At 42.3% G+C, this 20,486-nt stretch overlaps 2 protein-coding genes across 5 annotated transcripts in view; one reads left to right on the top strand and one right to left on the bottom strand.

Moving 5' to 3' along the window:
• Positions 1-189: 189 nt before the first annotated feature.
• On the bottom strand, positions 190-11,050 carry ube2d2 (ubiquitin-conjugating enzyme E2D 2 (UBC4/5 homolog, yeast)). 2 transcript variants are annotated; one of them, XM_047584734.1, is made up of 8 exons: positions 10,900-11,032; positions 10,774-10,813; positions 8,182-8,245; positions 5,148-5,179; positions 4,829-4,906; positions 4,551-4,656; positions 4,050-4,143; positions 190-1,612 (listed from the first exon to the last, which is right to left on the bottom strand). In XM_047584734.1, the coding sequence occupies exons 2-8, from the start codon at positions 10,795-10,797 to the stop codon at positions 1,567-1,569; spliced, it is 444 nt and encodes a 147-aa protein (XP_047440690.1). In that variant the 5' UTR covers positions 10,798-10,813; positions 10,900-11,032; the 3' UTR covers positions 190-1,566. The 2 variants fall into 2 exon arrangements, with proteins under 2 accessions (XP_047440690.1, XP_047440689.1); XM_047584733.1 differs by having other exon boundaries at positions 10,774-11,050.
• A 4,948-nt stretch (positions 11,051-15,998) lies between these two features.
• The window catches only part of ppp3cb (protein phosphatase 3, catalytic subunit, beta isozyme), a 36,622-nt gene continuing 32,134 nt past the window's right edge, over positions 15,999-20,486 (top strand). The window contains exon 1 of one of the 3 annotated variants that reach the window (XM_047585294.1): positions 15,999-16,390. In XM_047585294.1, coding sequence (XP_047441250.1) covers positions 16,348-16,390 — 43 coding nt within the window. In that variant the 5' untranslated portion in view covers positions 15,999-16,347. Of the gene's footprint in view, positions 16,391-16,411; positions 17,002-20,486 lie in introns of those variants that run through there. The other 2 variants (XM_047585292.1, XM_047585293.1) reach the window with 2 other exon arrangements.

The raw sequence follows: 20,486 nt of genomic DNA, 5'->3' as shown, positions 1-20,486 counted from the left end.
TCCTTTCAAGTTTTATTGACAAAATGATTTATCATATATTTCTTAAAATTAATAAAATATTTTTCTGTAGACATCTTATAATGCTGATGGCACGCGATGATGACTCATCCTGTCAAACGTCCGTAGAACTGGATCGTGATTGTTACCGGGCCGCGGCCCTGACAATGAGTGGAGACTGGGAGTCAAGGGTTTTTATTACACAGTTTAATCAACACACAAAGCTCAACGAGCCTCTCAGGTAATTCAATATACAGAGGTTTTGTGCGAGGAGAGTGGGTTCTCCTCGCACCCAGAGCCCAAGCCAGTCCCATAGCCATTTAAGATGTTAGCCTCTAATTTAACAATAGCAAAAAAAAATAATAATAATAAAATAAAGAAAGAAAGAAAACAAAAATAGGAAAAAAAAAAAAAGAAAAAGCAACCTAAAGAATTATGGGAGTGGGAAATAAAAACACAGGTTAAACTAAGAAAAATGAATTGCTTAAATACCTGGTCCAGAACCTCCACTTTGTGAATAAAGAAAAGGTGGTGGTAATGGTAATGGTGGTGGTGGTGGTGGTGGTGGTGATGGGGGGGACGACATGGGGTTACAGTTGTGCGTGCATGTTGTGTCTCTGTGTGTGTGTGTGTGTGTACAAAGGGGGGTCATCTCGGGTGAGGAGGGCCGGGGGAGGAATGAGGAGCAGGAGGTGTGGGGGATAAATTCAAGTCCTTTCATACGATTCCAACAGAAGACCAAAATAGGCCACGTGTATTTATTTTTTTTTTCCATTATGCGTAGCCCGCAAGTATTTGTTGTATAAAACACAGAGTGCCCTTTGACTCGCGTGCGAAAACTTCTTTCTTGAATTGTCACCTCTACAGATTGGAAATCACCGGGACAACAAAACAAGAAAGGGTGCAGAGTGTAAAAATCCCTCTAGCTTAATGTCCCCCTCCCCCCTAAAATAAAATTAAAAAAAAAAATAAGAATTAGGGGGGGGGAAATAAAGACAAAATACGGTCCCCGGAAAGCTTTACAGATGCTCAAAGGAATGCTTTTAGTGATGGTGGGTGAGGATGCAGGCGTGTAGGAAAAAGGGAGAGGGTGGGAGGGAGGGGAGGGGGGGGTCAGGAGGATCGGAGGCAGCCCAACCTGCTCGGTGACAAAACGTAATGGAATACAGGAAGTCAGGAGACTGGGTCAGAGGTCACCGCTGAGGGAGGAGCAGGGAGAGACGGTTTGTTTTTTTTTTTACCATTGCATGTTGACAATACAGTATGTACACTGGAGGATGGACAGGTGAGCTGAGAGGCGGGAGAGGAGGGGGGGCGGGGGGGGAGATAGAGTCGGGGGAGAGAAGAGAAAGAGACAGAAAAAAGGGGGGGGTGGGCAGAGGGAGTTTTACAGGTACTCTGGTGAAGGGGAGGCGTGGCTCAAAGAAAGCACTCCAATGGAAACCAACAAGATCTTGTTTTAAACTTTTCATTTGTTTGTATGGTTTTTTTGTTTGTTTTCTCTTTACGTCTGAAGCTCCCCTAACCTTACGTCGTAGAGGTGGTTGGCCATGTTTTTTACCCCCAACACTACATTGCATACTTTTGTGTCCATTCCCGAGCTATTTTGTTGTACCTGCGGAAGAAGCAGAGGGACAGAAAGAAGACGAAAAAGGAGCGGTTAGTTTTTTAGCAACATTCAAACAAACACATCAGGGTTCATAGACAAACTACAGGGAAGCTGCACCACCTCCTTTGCTCCGACTGGTCACTCATCAAAATGCATTTGCGCAACAGGTTTGGGGTTTTTTCGCACGGCTGCAATGATTCGTCATCTGTGACGCTGACTACAACCGAAGTCATTACGCAAACATCAAAATGCTGAAATCCCACAAGCAGAAGAAAGAGTTTCCTTAAAACCTGAACTGCTTCCCACTGTAGCCGAATGTTTGCACTACTGCAGTGACACAGACCTGTGGGAGTTGTTATTGTGGTGTCCTTATCAGCTGTTTTTGAACTTGACAAGAGACCGGAGAGCGGACGCTATGCTAATCGCTAGCAGGGCCTGGAGTTGGCCATAGGTGTGAGTGGTGAACACAGCTACATTTTCAATTACAAGCAGTTATTCAAGTTCAATCATACTCTACATTATGTATAAATATATTTAAATAAAAGTTTATCAGGGATTTTATTTATTTTGTGGTTAAACAAAGGATTTATTGACTATTCAACACATTAATTGAAAGATAATCTACAGATCAAACAATTGAAAAGAAATAATCATTAGTTGTAGCCTTAGTTAATTGTATTTCAATAACCATCTATTGTTAAACACGGAAAACTGAACACTTCGTCCAATGCATTTAAATATAGTTTATCCGCAGCGAAAATGTGCAATACACGATAAAAAAGAAGCTGTCAAGCAGTGAAGACGTTTTTTTTGTAATCATTTGGCTTCTGGAAAGAAGGAATAAATAAGAAAAGAATATTTTGGGGCTGAGAAGAGCAGGGAGAGTTTCACCTGCTGATAAAAGAGCTGTTGGTTTACAGCATCCTGTTGGTTACCAGAACCACGCCTTTAAAAGACGAGGCAACGTATGGAGGCTCTGAGACGTTCTGATAAATTCAAACTTAATATAAATATGTTTAAGGATGATTGTGTTGTTTAAAGTGGCAACGTCCATTTTTAAACTGAGAAACACAACAGGCGCAGCAGCCTGACTCTTAGTGAGGTGGGTAAATTTATGTAACATTATTTTATATCTGTGTATATGTGTCCACTCCCTGCAGCAGACGGACACATTACTAGACGTAAAAAATGAGGACGACAACATATTGTGTGATTAATTTAAGCTGAAGGGCGCGATAACACTTCATTCAATATTGCACCTTCTGGCACCAACAAGGAACTTGTTCCTGTACCAAGTTTTCCTGCTCTTAAACAACTTCCAAGCCTTCCATGAAGTGTTTGTGCCGCCTCTTTAGACACTCGGTGTCTGATTCACTAAAGGTTTGCGTGTGCAAAAAATGTACGCAAACGTCACTACATGTGCAAACCGATGACAAAGCTGATCTACTAAGGAGGTGCAATAGTGGTTTGGCTTAATGAATATGCAGTTTCTGACAGAACGCGCAAAATATTGGGCGGAGAAGATGCAAATTACTTAGCGCCTATATTTAGCGCTTTTGAAAGCCAAGTCGTAACTGGCACAGCAGTGGCATAAATGGCTGCGGTTATTGTTGTGAGGAGGCGGCGTAGGCGCAACCAAAGGCGAAAGGAGAGAACCAATGTTTTTTCACTCGCACCAACATTTTTAGAATGACAGAAGCAAAGAAAAAATAAATAAATAATTAGACATATCACCTGTCTGGCAATGCCATTTTTGGAGCCACACATTTTATTTGCTGAAGTTTTATTATGAGCGATTTTAAGCTTCTTAATTACATCCGGTGTCCTTCTTGTTTTCCCCACAGCTTTGACTTTGTCCCCTGGTTATGTCAATATTTATTTGCTCTAACTCCAAAATATGTTTATTTGCCTCTTGCACCAACGCCTTCAATTCCACGGCTTCGAATTTCATTTTCGCTCAAAATCCTCATGTAAATAGGTCGGGCTCCACCACTTTTGCACCTGTTAAATCGCGCACGCAATCTTAGTCGATCACCCTCAAACCAACAAAACGACTGTAAGGTTTAAGTAATTTAGCGCCCCTTATTTGGGATCTTAGTAAATGAGGCCCTCAGGATTAGAATTCAGGTAGAAATAGGTATTGTTTTTCATAATTTAGTGTATTGTTGTCTTGACGTTTCTGAATCCCCGTTCATAAGCTATCGACGGCTCCTGGGGAGATCCTTGAGTACAAAATCACATCCTGCTGTGAATTAGGAAATGAAATTGTATTTGTATTTTAAATGATTTGTAAATTAAAAAATAAACAAAGCATTAAGTATTAAGCTAAGCCCTGGTGTGACGGTTTAGTCTCAGATGTATCAGATGCACACGTTACGTAGGAAACCGTCTCAAACACATACAGGTTGGGTCTTACTGATCCCAGCAGAGCACAGAGACTTACTTTTCCCTGTCCGTCTTGTAGATGCGGGCGATCTCGGGTACTAAGGGGTCGTCCGGGTTTGGGTCGCACAGCAGAGAGCAGATGGACAGGAGAACTGGAACGGATCAGACAAAGGTTGAGAGCTTTTGCAGCTAAAAACGGACACTTTCACGGTCTCACGGTTTTCCAGTGATGACCCTCGGATACTAGTCGGGGCGGTGATTGGTCGCAGCTATAAAACCGACGACAACGTACTTGTAATTAGGATTTAAAAACACTCATGCATGAGGGACACCATTTGTGCGTCTAGTAGTGACACAATCGCTACAGTAAAAGAGCTGCAGCTGACATTTACACACACACGGTACTCCAGTTTAAAATTAGGTACCACTGCAAATTAAATGTGTCATTTACAGGAGGTTATTCATAAAGGAAACCGGTCTTTCACCTTCCTATTAGAAAGCCAATTATCTGCAACCTTATGTGCTCCACACTCCTCAGGGTCTTTGGGGAACTATTTACCTTTGGAGATGGTGAGAGCCGGAGACCACTGTGATCGCAGGATGTCAAGACAGATGCTGCCGTTGCTGTTGATATTTGGGTGGTAGATTCTTGTGGTAAACGCAACCTGAAAACAAGAAGAAGAAAAAAATGAAGGGTGAGGGGGCAGACGACAGGAAACCTAACAATGTTAAGCTGTGACATGTTACAGCAGGTGCTAGCCCTGTTACCAAGTTTGCGTATGGAGCCATTTTTTTTTATTTTTTTATTTTTTGCATGTTCATCCGTGTGCTGGTTACCTTTGGCGGTTTGAAGGGGTAGTCTGTGGGGAAGTGTATGGTCAAGAAGAAAACCCCGCTCTGGTAAGGACTGTCATTCTAATGCAGAAAGGAAAAACCCATTCAGCTCATTAGCTACAATCATGACAAACATGCGCAGTATAGGACAGAACATTAAATACTAGCGCTGCTGGCTGGCTGGCTGACTAAACCCATTAAGTAAGCAGTGACTTCAGCTGACAAGTCAAGACGGTTGACAGAACAGTCTGCTGTCATCACTATGAATTCCTGGTAAGAGCCGGAGCCGTGAGGTTAAAGCTGTGATCAAGCGAATACTTACAGGTCCCATTATTGTGGCTTGCCAGTGAAACACTGAAACAAAAAAGCAGAGAAGTGGGTTATGAAACACTAAGAACACAATGTGTGCCTGAGTGGTGTAAAGTAGAATAAATAATGCCACAAGATGTGTTAGCGTTAATTCGTGCAGTTGGGTAACAGGCTCTTACGTAAAGTACAACTCGGGAAGCGTATTCTTGGAAAACAAGCACACGAGTAACGCCTGAAGTAACTGCTTCAGAGGTACAATTAAAAAAAATAATAAATTAAATTGAGACAGACGACAACAAACAAACCACCGTAGTGTGATTGGGAGCATTCATACTTGTCCAATTCAAACATCGCAGTTCGGGGCCGAGAACAAATGTCGCATTTAAAAAGAAAGACAGAAAGAAAACCACAGTAATCGTGTGTCACAAGAAATGTGCTCCTGTAGTTTATAGTGGAGCGGTTTATTTGATGTCGGATGGCAGGAAGCGACGCGTACAGAGCAACGCCGCCGCCGCCGCTGCTGCTGCTGCTGCATGGTGCTCCCATTGGTGCTCGTTTAATGTCAAAAATGTGCCACACACATGCCAGAGACCCGCAAACACGGAAGCGTCGATCGCACTTCGACACTACTGGAACACATATGAAAATAAATCTGGGGTACGGATGAACCGTTTCCCATTTTGCGTGAGCCCGGAATCGGCAGATTTCTGAGAAATCCTCAGCCCCACCACAACTACTACTTCCTCTTATTCGGGCGTATTTACAGTTTTTTTTAAGCAGACTGATACTCGAGTTTGTTTAAATGCCTTTTTTGCAAATCTTTTCTTTTTCCTGTTGCAAATGATTAGGCAGCGGACGAACCGTTTGTACTCGGATTAGATTTGTTAACAAATTTTCATTTCATTTATTTGGTGAATTTGCATGAGTACCCGTCGAGTTCAACATAAGATGCGTTGAATGTTTTATGAGCTTCGTGTCCACGTCAAAGACCTCGAACATGAAACGATGGCGTGGACGTTTGTCCCTACGGGCGACGTGATAAACATCAGCTTTGTGTCAACCTTTCCAAATGGACTTGATTCACGAGACAATGACTTTCTGTGTGTGCAGTTTACATCTATACTTGCCTGCCAGGTCATTAGGTACAGCAGTGAAAACGAATTCATCTTAAAAACATCCTAAAAAAATCCCCCATGTGACCGTTTTAATGTCCGGTTTATGTTGAAACAACGTCAGAAAGGTGGTGATTTGGCTGGAAGTCATTCTTTTGAGGTTTTACTTTGTGGTGTCGTTAAACTGGATTAGATTAAACACTTTCATCTGACTAAAATTGGTTTGTTAAAGTGATACAAATGTTTGTCGGTACAACACAATATAATTCAGTAGTGCTGTAAATCACAACCTTTAAAATGAAAACGCAGTTAAATCAACAACTCTCAGTTATTTGAAACAAATGATGAAACTTCAGGAAGATATTATTCAGTAGCAGACTGTTATAATGCATTTGTTTTCACACAAACACCCACACACACATATATATGGATGTATGTCATATCTTTACACCTTAAAGACTTGCACCTTGGAACGTGTAGATGGTGTTAAATGAACATGCCATCGCTTACCACGTGTGAAACAACTAGTTACAAATAATTTGACAGTTAAATAACAATACAATAACAAATATGGAGACACTTTACAAATTTCATAATGAATAAAAAAGAAAAAAAAAAGCTCAATTGCTGTCATGAGATAAAAAACTAACTGCACATTATAGCGTAAAATACACAACAACAATCCTCACTTCACTTCTGTTTGCAAACACAGGTTGCGAAATCTCCCCGAAGACAGGGAAGTGATCACATCACATTTAACACAATACAAGACCTCAGAGTCATCAAAACGCTATTTAGGAAGAAACTGACATAACTGAAATAAAACGGAACTAGTCGATTGAAGTCTTGGTTTTCATTCTGCAAACATTTGATAATATCAAGTTAACAGCAATATTTAAAACCCGTGTCATATGAAAACACGCGGTCAACCACAAAATCAGAAGATGGGACCAAGACGTGTTACGATCCTAACAACGAATCCCGACAAAACCTAGATTTTGCATGTTTGAACTTGCAGTCAGATACAATTAAAACTCAAGTCCCAGTTTTGTGAATTGACCTTTAGCGTCTGTCTAGAAAGGAGTGGACGACTGGAATAATCAAAGCAGAACTCAGGTTGACGTGGAGGTTAAACCGAGAGCTTTGAATTGTTGTTGAGACATTTTCTTCACACGCTGCATCTAAACACATCACATAATAAATATCCTTTTATTTCAACATGCACATTTTAATCTATTATAACTGCATGATGCAACTACGCTGAAACAGATTTATACTATTATTATTATGTGATTATCTGGTAAAATACATTTTTAAGCTAACCACGCTGATTGTTATCAATTATATTGTTCTGAAAATGACTTAGATAAATAAATGTATCCACTTATGTGCTGACATGAATTTATTATCCGCTATTAGTCGCTGGTCTTTGAAATATTTGTTTACAGTGCAGTTTTTTTTAATCATGTGTACACATATTAATTAAACACCAAGTTTTTTTAATTCCTTCCGGGTTTTATTTTTATTTTAATCTCTACGGGAAGTAAAATATCTATGGTGAATAACTAATAAAAACTCAAAAGAAGTAAATAATAATCCGTCAATAAGGAAAGAAAAAGCGCCACAGACACAATCCCGGTATTTCACGGATCTGTTTACTCAAACAAAATAAATAAATAGAAAACACACGAAACTTCCTTAAAACAGATGGACGCATCGACACATTCACTGGTAATAGTATTTTCCTTTTTGGGGTTAAAAGACTGCAAAACATTTTGTGTAACTGGCTTGTCCGAGCTTTTTTACCGTCCACCTGAGAGTCTCTTACCAATTTACATGTCATTTGTAAATACTTTTTTACAGAAAACTGTGTGTGTACTTCGGGAGGTGTGCGGTTTGGGAGGACTGATGCCGTGTTTTCTGGCGTTAACTTACTGTCATCTCCTACTGGTCCTGCAGAACACTGGGCTGGTGGGTCCCGTGCCAAGTCATTCAACTCCTGGGACAAAGAAGTTGACAAATCAGTCAGTCTAAGCTTGTGACATCGTAGCTGCTACAAGATGTGCTGCCAAACGAAGTTTCACTGTGTTCTTGTACCATGACAATAAAGCTTCTTATCTTAAACAGGTAACTCATGGGTGCAGTGTGGCAGTATTATATGTGTTTCATGGTGCATCTGTCTAAAGTCAATTTAGGATTATTGCTTTTAAATTCAGGATAAAAACTTTCCTTTTTGACAAAGCTTACAGTTGATTGAACCATCCCTCAGTTATGCTGCTATAGGTCTAGGAAGCTGGAAGACGAGGCACTGAGTTCCTGTCCTCTAATTTCTTATCTATTACTAATCATGCAATTCTGTGCTACTACTGTGTAGCATGTTAACCGCTGTCTCCGTCTACCCTCCTCCTCCATCTTCCTGTGAGTATCTCTGGCCTGGAGTTGTCTATCTCCGACCTGTGGAGCTCCACAAACAGCTGTCGTGGTCTCATCAACGTGCCCAGACTTCATGGCCTCCTGCAGTCATCCAGTCCTACCTGGAAGAGCAACGCTCCAACCTGTCTGCCTCTTTATATCCTCAAACTGCCATGTAACATCACCGGATTCTACGCATATTCTTTAGTGAGGTGTATGTGTCTATGACAGATGTGTGTTTAAGTCGTTTTTCCCTGCTGTTCTCTATCTTTTCTGCCTCTACCTGGCTGGCCTTAGGCAGATGCGTCCCTCTATATGAGCTGAGTTCTGCTCAAAGTTTCTTCCTGTTAAAAAGGAGATTTTTTTTTTCCCCTTTGCACCCGCTGCCTTCAGGCTTGTTCTGGAGATTTCAAGCGGATTTTACAAAAGCGTCCCAAGACAATTTGTGTAGTTATTGACACTATATGAATAAAATTGAATTGAATAATAATAATGATAATAATTTGCTGCTAATAACATGCTGAGCTGAATATTATTATTATTATTATTTTTAGTACCACCCCACGTGTCTTCCCCATGAACCTTTCTTCTTTCTGTAGATGCAAATCATTTCCTTTCCACACAACACCACAGTAACACAGTGACCGCTAGTATATATAACTAATATGAATCAGTTTTTTTTTTTTAATCTAGCACCTTTCAAAACAAATCAATGCCATTCAAAGTGCTTCGCATTTTGACCGAGAAATATACATATTAAACGTGAAAAAGGGACATGGAGACTAATGCACACCGTATCTATCATAGAGATAAAGATTATTTAAAATACCAGCGTTTCTCCAGGTACAGAGGATATATATGTCGAGCTGGGATCAACAATATGACAGCAGAGGTTGTGCTGAAACCTACAGTCTGGCTAAACCCGGATAGGCCGGTGCAACCTTTAGCTTAGCGCTAAATGCTAACTGCTCAGCTCAGGATGTCATGTAAGATTAACATCTCACCACACACGCTGTAACACCGGCTACCGACGTGTCACAGATGAACCACGGCGAGACAAAAACACAACACTGGGGGGTATAGGTCAATCTACACGGGCGTGAAAACAATGCAACAAGGCATCAAAAAGCGGCGAGCAACGCGTGGGGCCTGTTTTCACCACACTGCTGGCACCACCAACTACTCTCATCTCATCTCATAGCCCCCCCATTTTCTTTTCTTTCTTTTTTTTTTTTCTCCACCAACCAACTACCCGGTCAAACACACACATTTAGTCCAGATTTTGTACTGTAGATATCTACACGCTTTACATTTACGCCGTTTATGGAAAACACACAAGGGACAGATACAAGCTAGCTTATGCTAACCTATACCTCACGATTTTTTTTTTTTTAATTTTTTTTACAAGTCAGCAGCTCACATCTATAAATTGTGTATAAATGAAAATGCACAACAACAGATAAATAGCCAATCGCTGTATAAAATATAAAATAAATAGCGATAGTCCCCTTAAACGAAGCTATGGTTAGCGTCAATGCTAACTGGTCCGCTTCACAATGTAGCTGTCAAATCAAGTAGTTAAGTTAGTTTAAGGAACCCGCTGGCAAAAAATAATATCCACGATTGCAGTGTATATAGGAAGTATTTAAGGGTTCATAAAATACTAGAGAGTAGTGATAACTAGTCTACTGCACTGAAAGCTTGACAGGACCTTTGAATATCCCGAGGTAGCCAACAACCACAACCACCACCACCACCAATAATAATAATATCATTGACCGGTAACAGCCATCGTAAACACCCGGTTAAGTTAAGCACTTGTAGCGAGTAAAGGTTTAAATTGTAAACCTATGTGACATAACCAAGAAGAGCTAGGCTAGTCCACGGTTGAGATTGGCCCATTTGCAGTGGGGAAGCGGCGCATTGCTGCCCTCCTCACCCGTTATAATCCACAGACCGTTAACTAGCACTGGAAAACCCAGCTTCCACTTATTCGGTCCATATTTTTTTTAAATCGTCCTCGGTACGTCAAAACCTCCCAGACAAGCGTCGGACGGATTAAAACCCACAGCCAAAAACTGCGAAATCCCGGGGCCTCGCCGTTCACTTCCTTACCTTGTGAATTCTTTTCAGAGCCATTGTTGTGCTAGCGCTTCTGTCAGACGGGAAAACGTGCGATTAAAATGGCGATTTGCTGTCACTGTCCGACGGTAATACTACGACTGGGCTATCATAGAATACCTTGGCCGTACGCGCAATGTATCGATCGGTGGCAGAAGGAAACACCAAGATAGATTTTGAGGCGAAACTGAAAGATAGAAGGGGTAGAACCGCGGTCCTTCCTCCTACTGCAGCGGCTACCAGATCACTGCGGCCTGCCACCAGCAACAACCCCAATGCGGCACTTCACAATAAGAGCCTCGTCACTCATGCACGAAACTGGAAGAAGCGTTTGGAAAAACTTCCACCAATTTAGTGGAAATATTACAGTGGAACCAATGGTGGCTCTATTACCAAAAGGTGCATCAAAGGAAGAGACCAGAAATATCTGTTACACGTGCTAGTAGTAACAGCAGTTGAATGTATTTACAGTGAGGTGGCTGGAGACCTGCTCCTCCAAAATACAATATGTGGACTAAAAAAAATAAAGGAAATACATCAAATGGAACAAATAACATCCTCCATGAGACTTCAAAAAGATGTATTCACTAGTAGGTGGAGCCCTGCCATGAGCCCATACAATATCAATTTGATGTATGTTATTAATCTCATATTTATTCATTTATTTTTAATTGTACTTTCTTATCTTATTTCGTTTTATTGTATTTTGCTCTTTTTTTCCTTTCTGTTCTGTTATAGCCTCTAGTCTCCTTTATTGAGTCATAATTGTTATCATGTCGCATTGTGTTAAAAACAGCGGATGTGTTGATTATGACGCCGTGTGTAGGATCCTAAATGAAACTGAAATAAAAACTAAGTTAAAAATAAGTGTCATCGCTCACTATTTGGCGTAACCATTACTCGTATTCTCGCCACAGAAGTATTTTACATTAGCCTAATTCAGATGATTGTCTGGGCTGTAAAATTAAAAAAAAGAAAGAAAGAAAGAAAGAAAACTGCTGTTTATTTCTTGATCCACAGGTAACATATTTGTCTGTCTATTTTTGTGAACTGTGTGGATGATTATTGCTCCTTTTTTTTGTTTCGTTGGGTGATAAATGGCAGCAAGAGTGTTCATAACATAATCACGCCGTGATTTTCAACAACACAAAACACCTCTGTAAACACAGACGTATTTTTAGACTTCAAGGTCCTTGCCTCTGCTGCTGGTGTGAGGGACTCCAGCTCCAGCTCTACCACAGAGCTCACCTTCTGTTTCAGTTCATCCAGACACGACGTGTCCTTCGTCTTAGTGCTGCATCCCCAGCTCACCGCAGAGTAGACAACAATAGTCTGGTAGAAAAACGTCCAGCAGCTTCCTGCAGATATTAAACAATCTTAGCCCGCTGAGAAAACAGAGGTGGCTCTGACCTTTTTTGTATACTGAGACTATGTTACCTGGACCAGTCTAAATTTGTTTATACAGACCCAGGTACTTATAGGTCTGAACTTTTATTTTATTCCTCCAGAAATTCACTAACATCTTCTTGGTATTAGCTGTACTGTGTGGAAAGTTGGTCCACTTTGCACCACTAAGACAAAGTTGTTCACTACATTCTTGTCCTCCTGTTCTTGTCCATCCCTGATACACCACACAATTGCAGTGTCATCTGAGAACTTCTGCAGGTTACACGACTTTGTATTGTAGATGAAGTCCAAGTTGCACAGGGAGAATATGAATAGGGAAGAGCACAGTCCCCCCCATGGTGCTCCAGTGCTGCTAATGATATTCCTAGATGCGCAGTTCCCCAACCTGACATACTGACACACTTCAAATGATTATATGGGCTATAAATTTAAAGAATAAATCAGCAAGTAAGTAAAAGAAAATCAGAAATTGCTGTTTATTTCTTCAGTCTCTGGTAACATCTTTATTTATGTTGCCTATCCATAATCCGAACAGTTATTTGCAATAACATAAAACTGAGAAAATAAGCTAATCATCACATCTGAATGGTGGGAGTGAATTATTAATTGCAGCTCCTCATTATTTTTTTTCCAAAACATACTTTTAGAACAAGAACATTGTTTAAAATTATTTTATTCTGAAAGCCCGTCGCCAAAACCGGAAATTGTGTTGTTGGAACACAGCTGTCACTGCACTGCCGTTACGAACACGCTGGTGACGTAGTACTGCAACTGGCTTCCTTGTGGCTCAAGTAAAGAGACAGCAGCGCTGTATTCGTACCGTGCGGACGGAGCCAAAATGTCTACCCAGCGTGTATTTTGCATGCGGTAAACTCCTGGGAAGCGGCATTTAAATAGGTTTACTACAAGTTACAAAGTAAGTTGCGTGTTCGCAGACAGTGGAGAGGTCATTAGTTAGAAATATGATCGATGAACCCGTCGGTTATAGCCGTACAAGTCCAAGTTGAATCATAATTTTAATGGGTAATGTCTTACGGATGAACTACCCTCTGGGGTTGCTCTGCGCGGAGTGATATGAGCAGCGAGAACGTGGGGAGGAACACAACAGGCTGTTTTGAGGAAGTGGGAATTATTTAATGATCGTTCACTTACAGGGAGTTATATTAAAATTGTATACATTGGCGTTAGTGGTTTATTCGTCCGTCTAGCATGCGATGTTACTTTTTAAAATCTTCTGGTCAAAACAAATGATGACCACTAAACAATTTCAGGTAAAGGTGTGTGCACGGTTGTAAATAAAAACAATCTCGATTTCTATTAACATTGGCACATTTCCTTGTGTTTCATATATACAGAAAATACAAAATTTGCCCCTAAACTCATAATATATCATAATACATACCTTCCTATTAACTCTGCAGCCTGAAATGGAGCATTTTGCAGCAGGAAACGCATCTCCTCATCAGATTATTCAAGAACACATTCAAGTTTGTTGTACAACTTGCTAAACTAAATGGGTCCCCACACATTAAGGCAAAAGATGAGACCACTTATAGCAAAATCCTAAGCCAACCAACTTTCATTAATATAAGTATTTATTCACATATAACTCTAATTTGTACAGAAATTCTATTGCATGTCCTAATATGTTACTGCTCATTGGGAATGATCAGAAAACAATGGATGTTCTGTATTAGATCTGCTGCGCACTCTAATCCCTACATACAATATACATGGTATGTGTTGTGGAAACAGGAGGCCTTGCAATGCAAAGCATACCAGAGTCAAAAACAGAATTAGGCAAATTAGCTTTTGAATGTTATCCCTCTGTTTCCTGGAATACTGTAAGCAGATCTGACTGTCAGAATTGGTTGCTTTAGGGAAATTTAAATCCCTTTTAGAGCACAAACTCTTGGTCGATGTGAATGCTTCTGAATTTGTTATAGCCCACATGCTTTGTCATTGATCTTTAATTGAATACGGATATTCATATTGGGTTGTCTTTTTTGTGGGGTGTGGCAGTTGTATTTTTCTGTTTGTGTTTTTGTGTGATTTTATTCCGATGTTTATTTATTTATTTATTTTTAAATTGCCCAACTTAAAGGGCTGTCTAAGCCTTTCTGGTTTTGGAGCAGTTAAATAGTTTAAATTAAGTAATTACAGAGTGGTGTATGTGTTTGTTTTAGTTCCAGATTATCAGGGAGAAAGAAGAAAAACTGCATTTGAACATATTTACTGTGTCCCTCTGAAATTTGTCACTATAGGAAGCAGGTGTATTATTGATGGTTGCAAATAGTAGCTCCTGTTTTTGGGCTTACTGGAGCCGAGCCATCATTAATACATATGTTTCACTACTATTACGAGGCAAGAAAAAGGTCATATAAACTCTGTGTGACCATCATTAATTATACGGTGTCTGTCTTGATGCAAAAAAATATCTGCAGGAAAAACAACATGATATAGAGGAATGTTTGATTTTGACAATGGTGATCTATAATATAACTTTAACTCCATTAAGACATTTCTACTCCAGGTTCACCGCAAAGCTAATCCTCTTCATCTTCCTGGACCTCGTGTGTAGCCTGCATGTTATGTTCTCATGATGCTCTTATCCAGCCAAAACACAGTTAATCAATCAATCAACTAACTTGATTGTGAAACAAAAGTGGGACTGGTTCATATAGGTTTCATGGTCCTTAGACTGTTAAGTTGATCAAAACATTAAAAAAAAGCATATTTGTGTCCTTCTAGCATCTACTATACAGGTTTACTACACTACACATCAACAGAACAGAACAGAAACTTGTTGCTCAGATCATCCTTTTAAGGAGTTTTTTATTTGTGGAAAAGCAGAGAAAATGGCACACAATGCAGTTTACTCTTCCTGTAACTTAAAGTCCCAAACAAAAACATGTGAACTCGCAAATCCAGGTCAGAATACTCACATTTCACTTATTTCACAAAACATGCATTGTTTCTGTGGTGGTGGTGGTCTGCTGTTACAGTCACGGCGTATTTTCTTGTTGTTTTTCCTTTTCTGGGTGCAAATAGCGTAGGTCTTTACGGGCCCAAAGCAAAACGGACACATTCACAAGACTACATCTGAGGCAGTTAAAGGACGACAGATATTAAAGTGCAGCTGTCTGATTGGTCAGACTGACAAAACTGAGTCAGAGATGTTCTGTACAGGGATCCACAGGCAACATGCATGGCCTCTACTCTGGGGCCCCCCTCTGGCCAAACCTCAGTATTTATCAGGCAACAAATTAGTTTTCTATTTTTTTTTTTTTGAGGATTACAGTGTCAGGGTGGATATATTTTTTTTGTGGGGCTTTTTTGGAAACATTTAAACAGCTATCAGTGTCTTCTTTTGATACTGGCTCATCCTCTACGCTGCTGTGTGGTCACGTGATCTCCTGCTGTCAGCTCCCGCCCCTTGGAAATCAAACTGTCCACTCCACGGAGATGTTGTTCTGGGGGAATGCCCTGCAATCAATGTCTCCACAGGATGGCAGTATGAGTCTGAGTGTGTGCATGCGCGCGTGTGCGTGTGCATGCGCTTGTGTGTGTGTGTGTGGGTGGGTGGATCTGCGTGGGAGTTCCTTCTTTCGCCATTCCGGGGTGTTGCCAGCTGCACGGCACCGCTTGCAGAGGCGTCCTGGAGAGGTAGAGCCTTGCGCGTCTTCTTCTCTCTCCAAGGCGTCTCTTCGGCCTCTATAACCTCCAGAGTCTCTACCCCCACCCCCACAGTCACCCCCTCCTACTCGACCGCCACCAGCCCACCCCACTCACAGCCCCCCCCCCCTTATCCACTGCGCCCCCTTTCTCTCCCTTCCTCTCTATCTAAAAAAAACAAAACAAACAAACATACAAACAAACAAAAAAAATCGGGATCCAAGCATGCCACAACAGCAGCTAGGTATCCGCCTATCCTCCCCCAAAGTCACCGCAGGCGCAGCAGCAGGCTTCCCCCGTCCGAGAGAGCGCGGAGACTCCACCGAGTGATGCCACTGCTGCAGCGAGAAAAGCACCCAGCGACCGCGTACATTCTCGACGCCTGCCGGAGGATCCGACAGCACAGTCTCGGCCCTTGACAGAAGAGAGAGAGAGAGCCCCCCTTCCCGCCCCCCCTCTCGGCTCTGTTCCCGTCCCGACTCCAGGATGTCCGACTGCAACGCAAGTCCCGCCGACCGGGTGATCAAATGTAGGCATGCCAAATCCTGCACGGCCAGTGAGCGCTCCTCTGTGCCAATAATTCTGCTGTAACTCATCGTTGTTTTTCTGTCTGCATCCCTGTCTTTGCACCAGTGTCTCTTATTCGCACGTCTCTTTTCTTTTTGAGTCCATCCTCTTTTCTTTTTTTCTTTTTTTTTTAAATCATCATAACACATTATAATAAAAGTAGCCCATTTGGCTTGCGAGTCAGCATGCATGTACCTCTGAACCTTTTTAGAGGAAGGGTGATGGAGGGGATGGAGGAGGGGGTGAGGGGTATCCAGCACGATACGCCATAATCAGGGTCTTCCCTCGTTATTCTATTAGAATTCACCCCCTCACCGAGGCATTACCCCATTTTCTAACGGGGGGATGTCTCTTCCTCTATGTATAGCCAAAGCAATTGTGCGACACCCCGTGCTGCATGAGCTCCATACGCGCTCCACTCCTAGCGGTGGTTTCGTGTTACTGAATAATACCCTACAGAGAACAGAACCGAGTAGAGTGGTAGAGGGAGCAGGGAGAAGAGAGGGAGATGAGCATCTTATTCCAATGAAACATCAAGCAGTGTGACGATGACAGCGAAAGGCAGACATAAAGGTAAATGAATGATCTTTTTTTCGCTGTTGCGGTCCTGATGTGGATGCGGACGGTGGCCCCGGGATGATGTTGCATGTATGCAGCGATGTACGGGGGGAAGAGGAGGAAGAGGGAGGGAAGGATGCTATGGGGGACTTATCGGAGACTCTCAAGGATTTTTGAGCTTTACGTCCCTAGTATTTAAACCCCGCATGTGTAGCTGCACCTCGCACTGGTGCCTCTGCTGTTTGGATGTGACGGCCACATCCATGTGTTGGCCTACATTAGCGATCCGTTTTTTTTTTTTTATTCGCAGTCAAATCTGAACCAAAAAGAAATCGGATAATCGATTGGTTTGAATAGCAGGTAGGCTGACAACTTTGACAGGCCGAGTGCGCACCTTCCTGTCCGCGAGTTTGCTTTTGATCTTGCAGGCCTTTATGGTGAACTCCGATGTTTGCTGATGTGCCGTTTAAAAAAAGAAAAAACACACGAGCGCACATGACAGACCGACGAGTCATTTTAAGTCGATTTTGTTTTTTTGCTTTATTTATTTTTTTTATCAAGGCCTGAATGTCAGGGGCTGATCCCGCTTCTCCCGTTCGTATCGCTCCTGCACGTCTCCACAAAGTGCTCCCTGGCTTCCCCCTCTTGTTTCCCTGAGTGTCAAATGAGAGACAAAATGGAGTTTAGGGATGCTGGGCTGCGTATCTGAGTTCATTGCCTTGACGAAGATGATGCATACCGCTCTAATGGTGTTATTGCATCATTGGATTACGGAATATCTAATGTGTTTAGAGTGTCTGTTTCTGGTTTACGCGTGGGAGACTACAGGAGAGGAGGAGGAGGGGGGTGGGGCGAGGAGGGGCTCCGCTCGGGTTATGATCTGCGGAGCTCGCACAGACCGCCGTGCCTATCGGGTCACAACAAGGCTGGCCGGGCAGCGGCGGCCCGTCACATGCGGCCGACGCCTGGTTCGGGTGGGTGTCTCTCCCACTGGCTCCCATCAATAAACCCACAAGGTCCCGCTGCCGGAAGAAGCGGAGCTGACAGTGTGATGCGTCGCTCGGGCATGCCCCGGTATTCCGTGCGTGCGTCGTGCTTGGACAGGGTGGAGTGGGCTGTGGGGGCTGTGGGGGGGTTGCTCTTGCGGCGCTTGCACGTATGACTTCAGGATTGCCTATGAATGCAGCTGTGCAGGGGCGGTCCTGAGCATCCGGCTCCACCTACTTCAACCAAATTCACCGTTACCGTCGTCCATCCATCACTCGGCCACCTTTACCCTCGAATTATTCGCTCCCCGCCACCACATCTGTTTGCATGTGTGTTGTAATGCAGCTGGGCCACCGGAGCGTAGTTCCAGTGGAAGAAACTAAGCGACCTATATCCTCACGTATCATCCATCATGCACACACACGCACACACAGGGATATTCTATCCCAAACACAACGATTCATGGTCAGAGGGAATGATTTAGTGTGAATGAAGCTGCAGAGGGATGGGGGCATCAGTCAAAGACCAGTCATGTCTGGCAGATGGACTGTGCCCGGCACTTCCCTGCGTTATGGATTTCAGTAATGTTCAGCGGGCGTAGAGGTGCAGGGGTGCAGGGGCGATGGATGCCAAAGGACAAAGCACACAGAGAGGACTGGACGGAGAGGCAGAGAGTGTGGGGGCGAGGTGAGGGAAAGAGAGAATGTGGCAAGGCCATGGAGGAGGTGAAGTAGCTGGAGGAACAGAGGGATAGAGAGGAACTGGGAACAGAAAGACAAGCAGTATTTCAAGTTGTTGAGTGAAGGGACAGCGTTCTCTGATCTTTATATATTTGTGTATGTGTTCTTGTCTTTACTACATTGTAGGGGCCACATAATATTGTAACCTTGTGAAGACATTTCTTTGAGGGTTACAACCTGTTAAGACTTAGGTTAAATTTAGGCATTTAATATATATTTTTGCAATAATTTGACGGCATAGGTACAACATCACTCCAGACCTAGACCCTAACGCCATAGCGTGATGTGCACCTCCCCATAAAGGTAACTAGACATCACAGTGACACAGACTGCAAGAGCTGTGATTGGTCTGACTGGTAGTAGTGTGTTACCGTTTTAGTATTTCCGACTGCTTCTCCATCTCTGCAATTTTTGAATTGATTGTTTTGGATCAATAAAGATGCAACAAATCATGGAAAAGTTAACTGAGGAGGTTTGAACGTGCAAACATTTGTACGACTCGTCTAAGGTGAAATTTCAATAAAAGTTTCAGTTGCCATTGTTGAATGTGAAGAAGGAAGTAGACACAAAAACTAACCCAACAAACACAGTGAGCCACACTGATGAGCGCACAAGTATAAACCTCTCGCACGGGAATTAGCTTCATGCGAAGGTTGTAGCATCGAGTCCCACAGAAGCATAAACGACACATTAGTTGAGATGGTTAGGTTTCGGGTTCGGGGATAGAAAATGCGTCACCAAAGGTCCTCTCAAAGATGGAAACACGAGTTTGTGTGTGTGCGTGCAAAATGTGAAAAATGATCAGGCTTCAGCTTTATGTGAGAATGTGAGTAGTTTTACTCGAAAGCTTAGTTCGCTGACTTTAAAGCTGCCTCGACCAAATATTACCTTGTAAATCGTATAATGCAGACTAAAATAGAAATGACTACATGGATTAATAGCCATCATGCGTCTCCTTGTGCCATTGTTAACTGGTGACGAAGCACAAGCTGGAACCCATGAGTCAGCAGTGGGGACACTTGAGTGTGCAACATTTGAACTTTTGTCTGCAGATAGACTGTCACAGTTCAGGCTCTGAACGACAAAAGTGAGGTTATCCTAAAAAAAAAAAAAAGAATAGTTTTTATTTTACAATTCATGCAAAACGCAGTAAACATGACAACGTAATTAGTGAAACTATCCCTTACATTTTAATCAATCCCTTGCTTTTTTTTCTGGCTGAAGATAATTCTGGATGTACGTCTGGGTTCGTCATGTGGGACCAGTTACATGCTTGGCCGATGGTAGTAAATTATGGATAAGAATTTAAACATCTCAAGTAACTGAGACCTTTCCACAGTAGCGTATATATGCAGTATACTAGCATACAACACATACATGAACACTGCTACAGTGTCATGACACTGAGTCAAAGCAGGTGCAATAAAAACAGACATCATCAAAGCATCAACAAAAATAATCATTGGCAGTATTAAAGATAATGTCAGTGGGTCAAACGTGCTTTACTCTGCCTGCGGTTTCCCTTTAGCATTGAAAAGGTCTGCAGAAAAGATGGCAGAGTTTTGCAACACGTGACTCCTGGGTTAACGCTTGATTCCTAAACACGAGAGCATGAAAAAATCATGGAAATTCTGCATCACGTTTAACGCGCAGCGCACAGCTCCTGCCTCATCGACACTTTGCACGGCAGGAGCACACGCGTAGCGTCGTTAGCCTGTAATGGGTTAATTTCTTTTCGCTGTATTCCATTATGTCAGATAGTTGCAGGGTCCT

The sequence above is a fragment of the Mugil cephalus genome, chromosome 5 (assembly GCF_022458985.1).
Source record: "Mugil cephalus isolate CIBA_MC_2020 chromosome 5, CIBA_Mcephalus_1.1, whole genome shotgun sequence".
NCBI lineage: Eukaryota > Metazoa > Chordata > Actinopteri > Mugiliformes > Mugilidae > Mugil > Mugil cephalus.
This window is presented reverse-complemented; position numbering and strand designations above follow the sequence as displayed.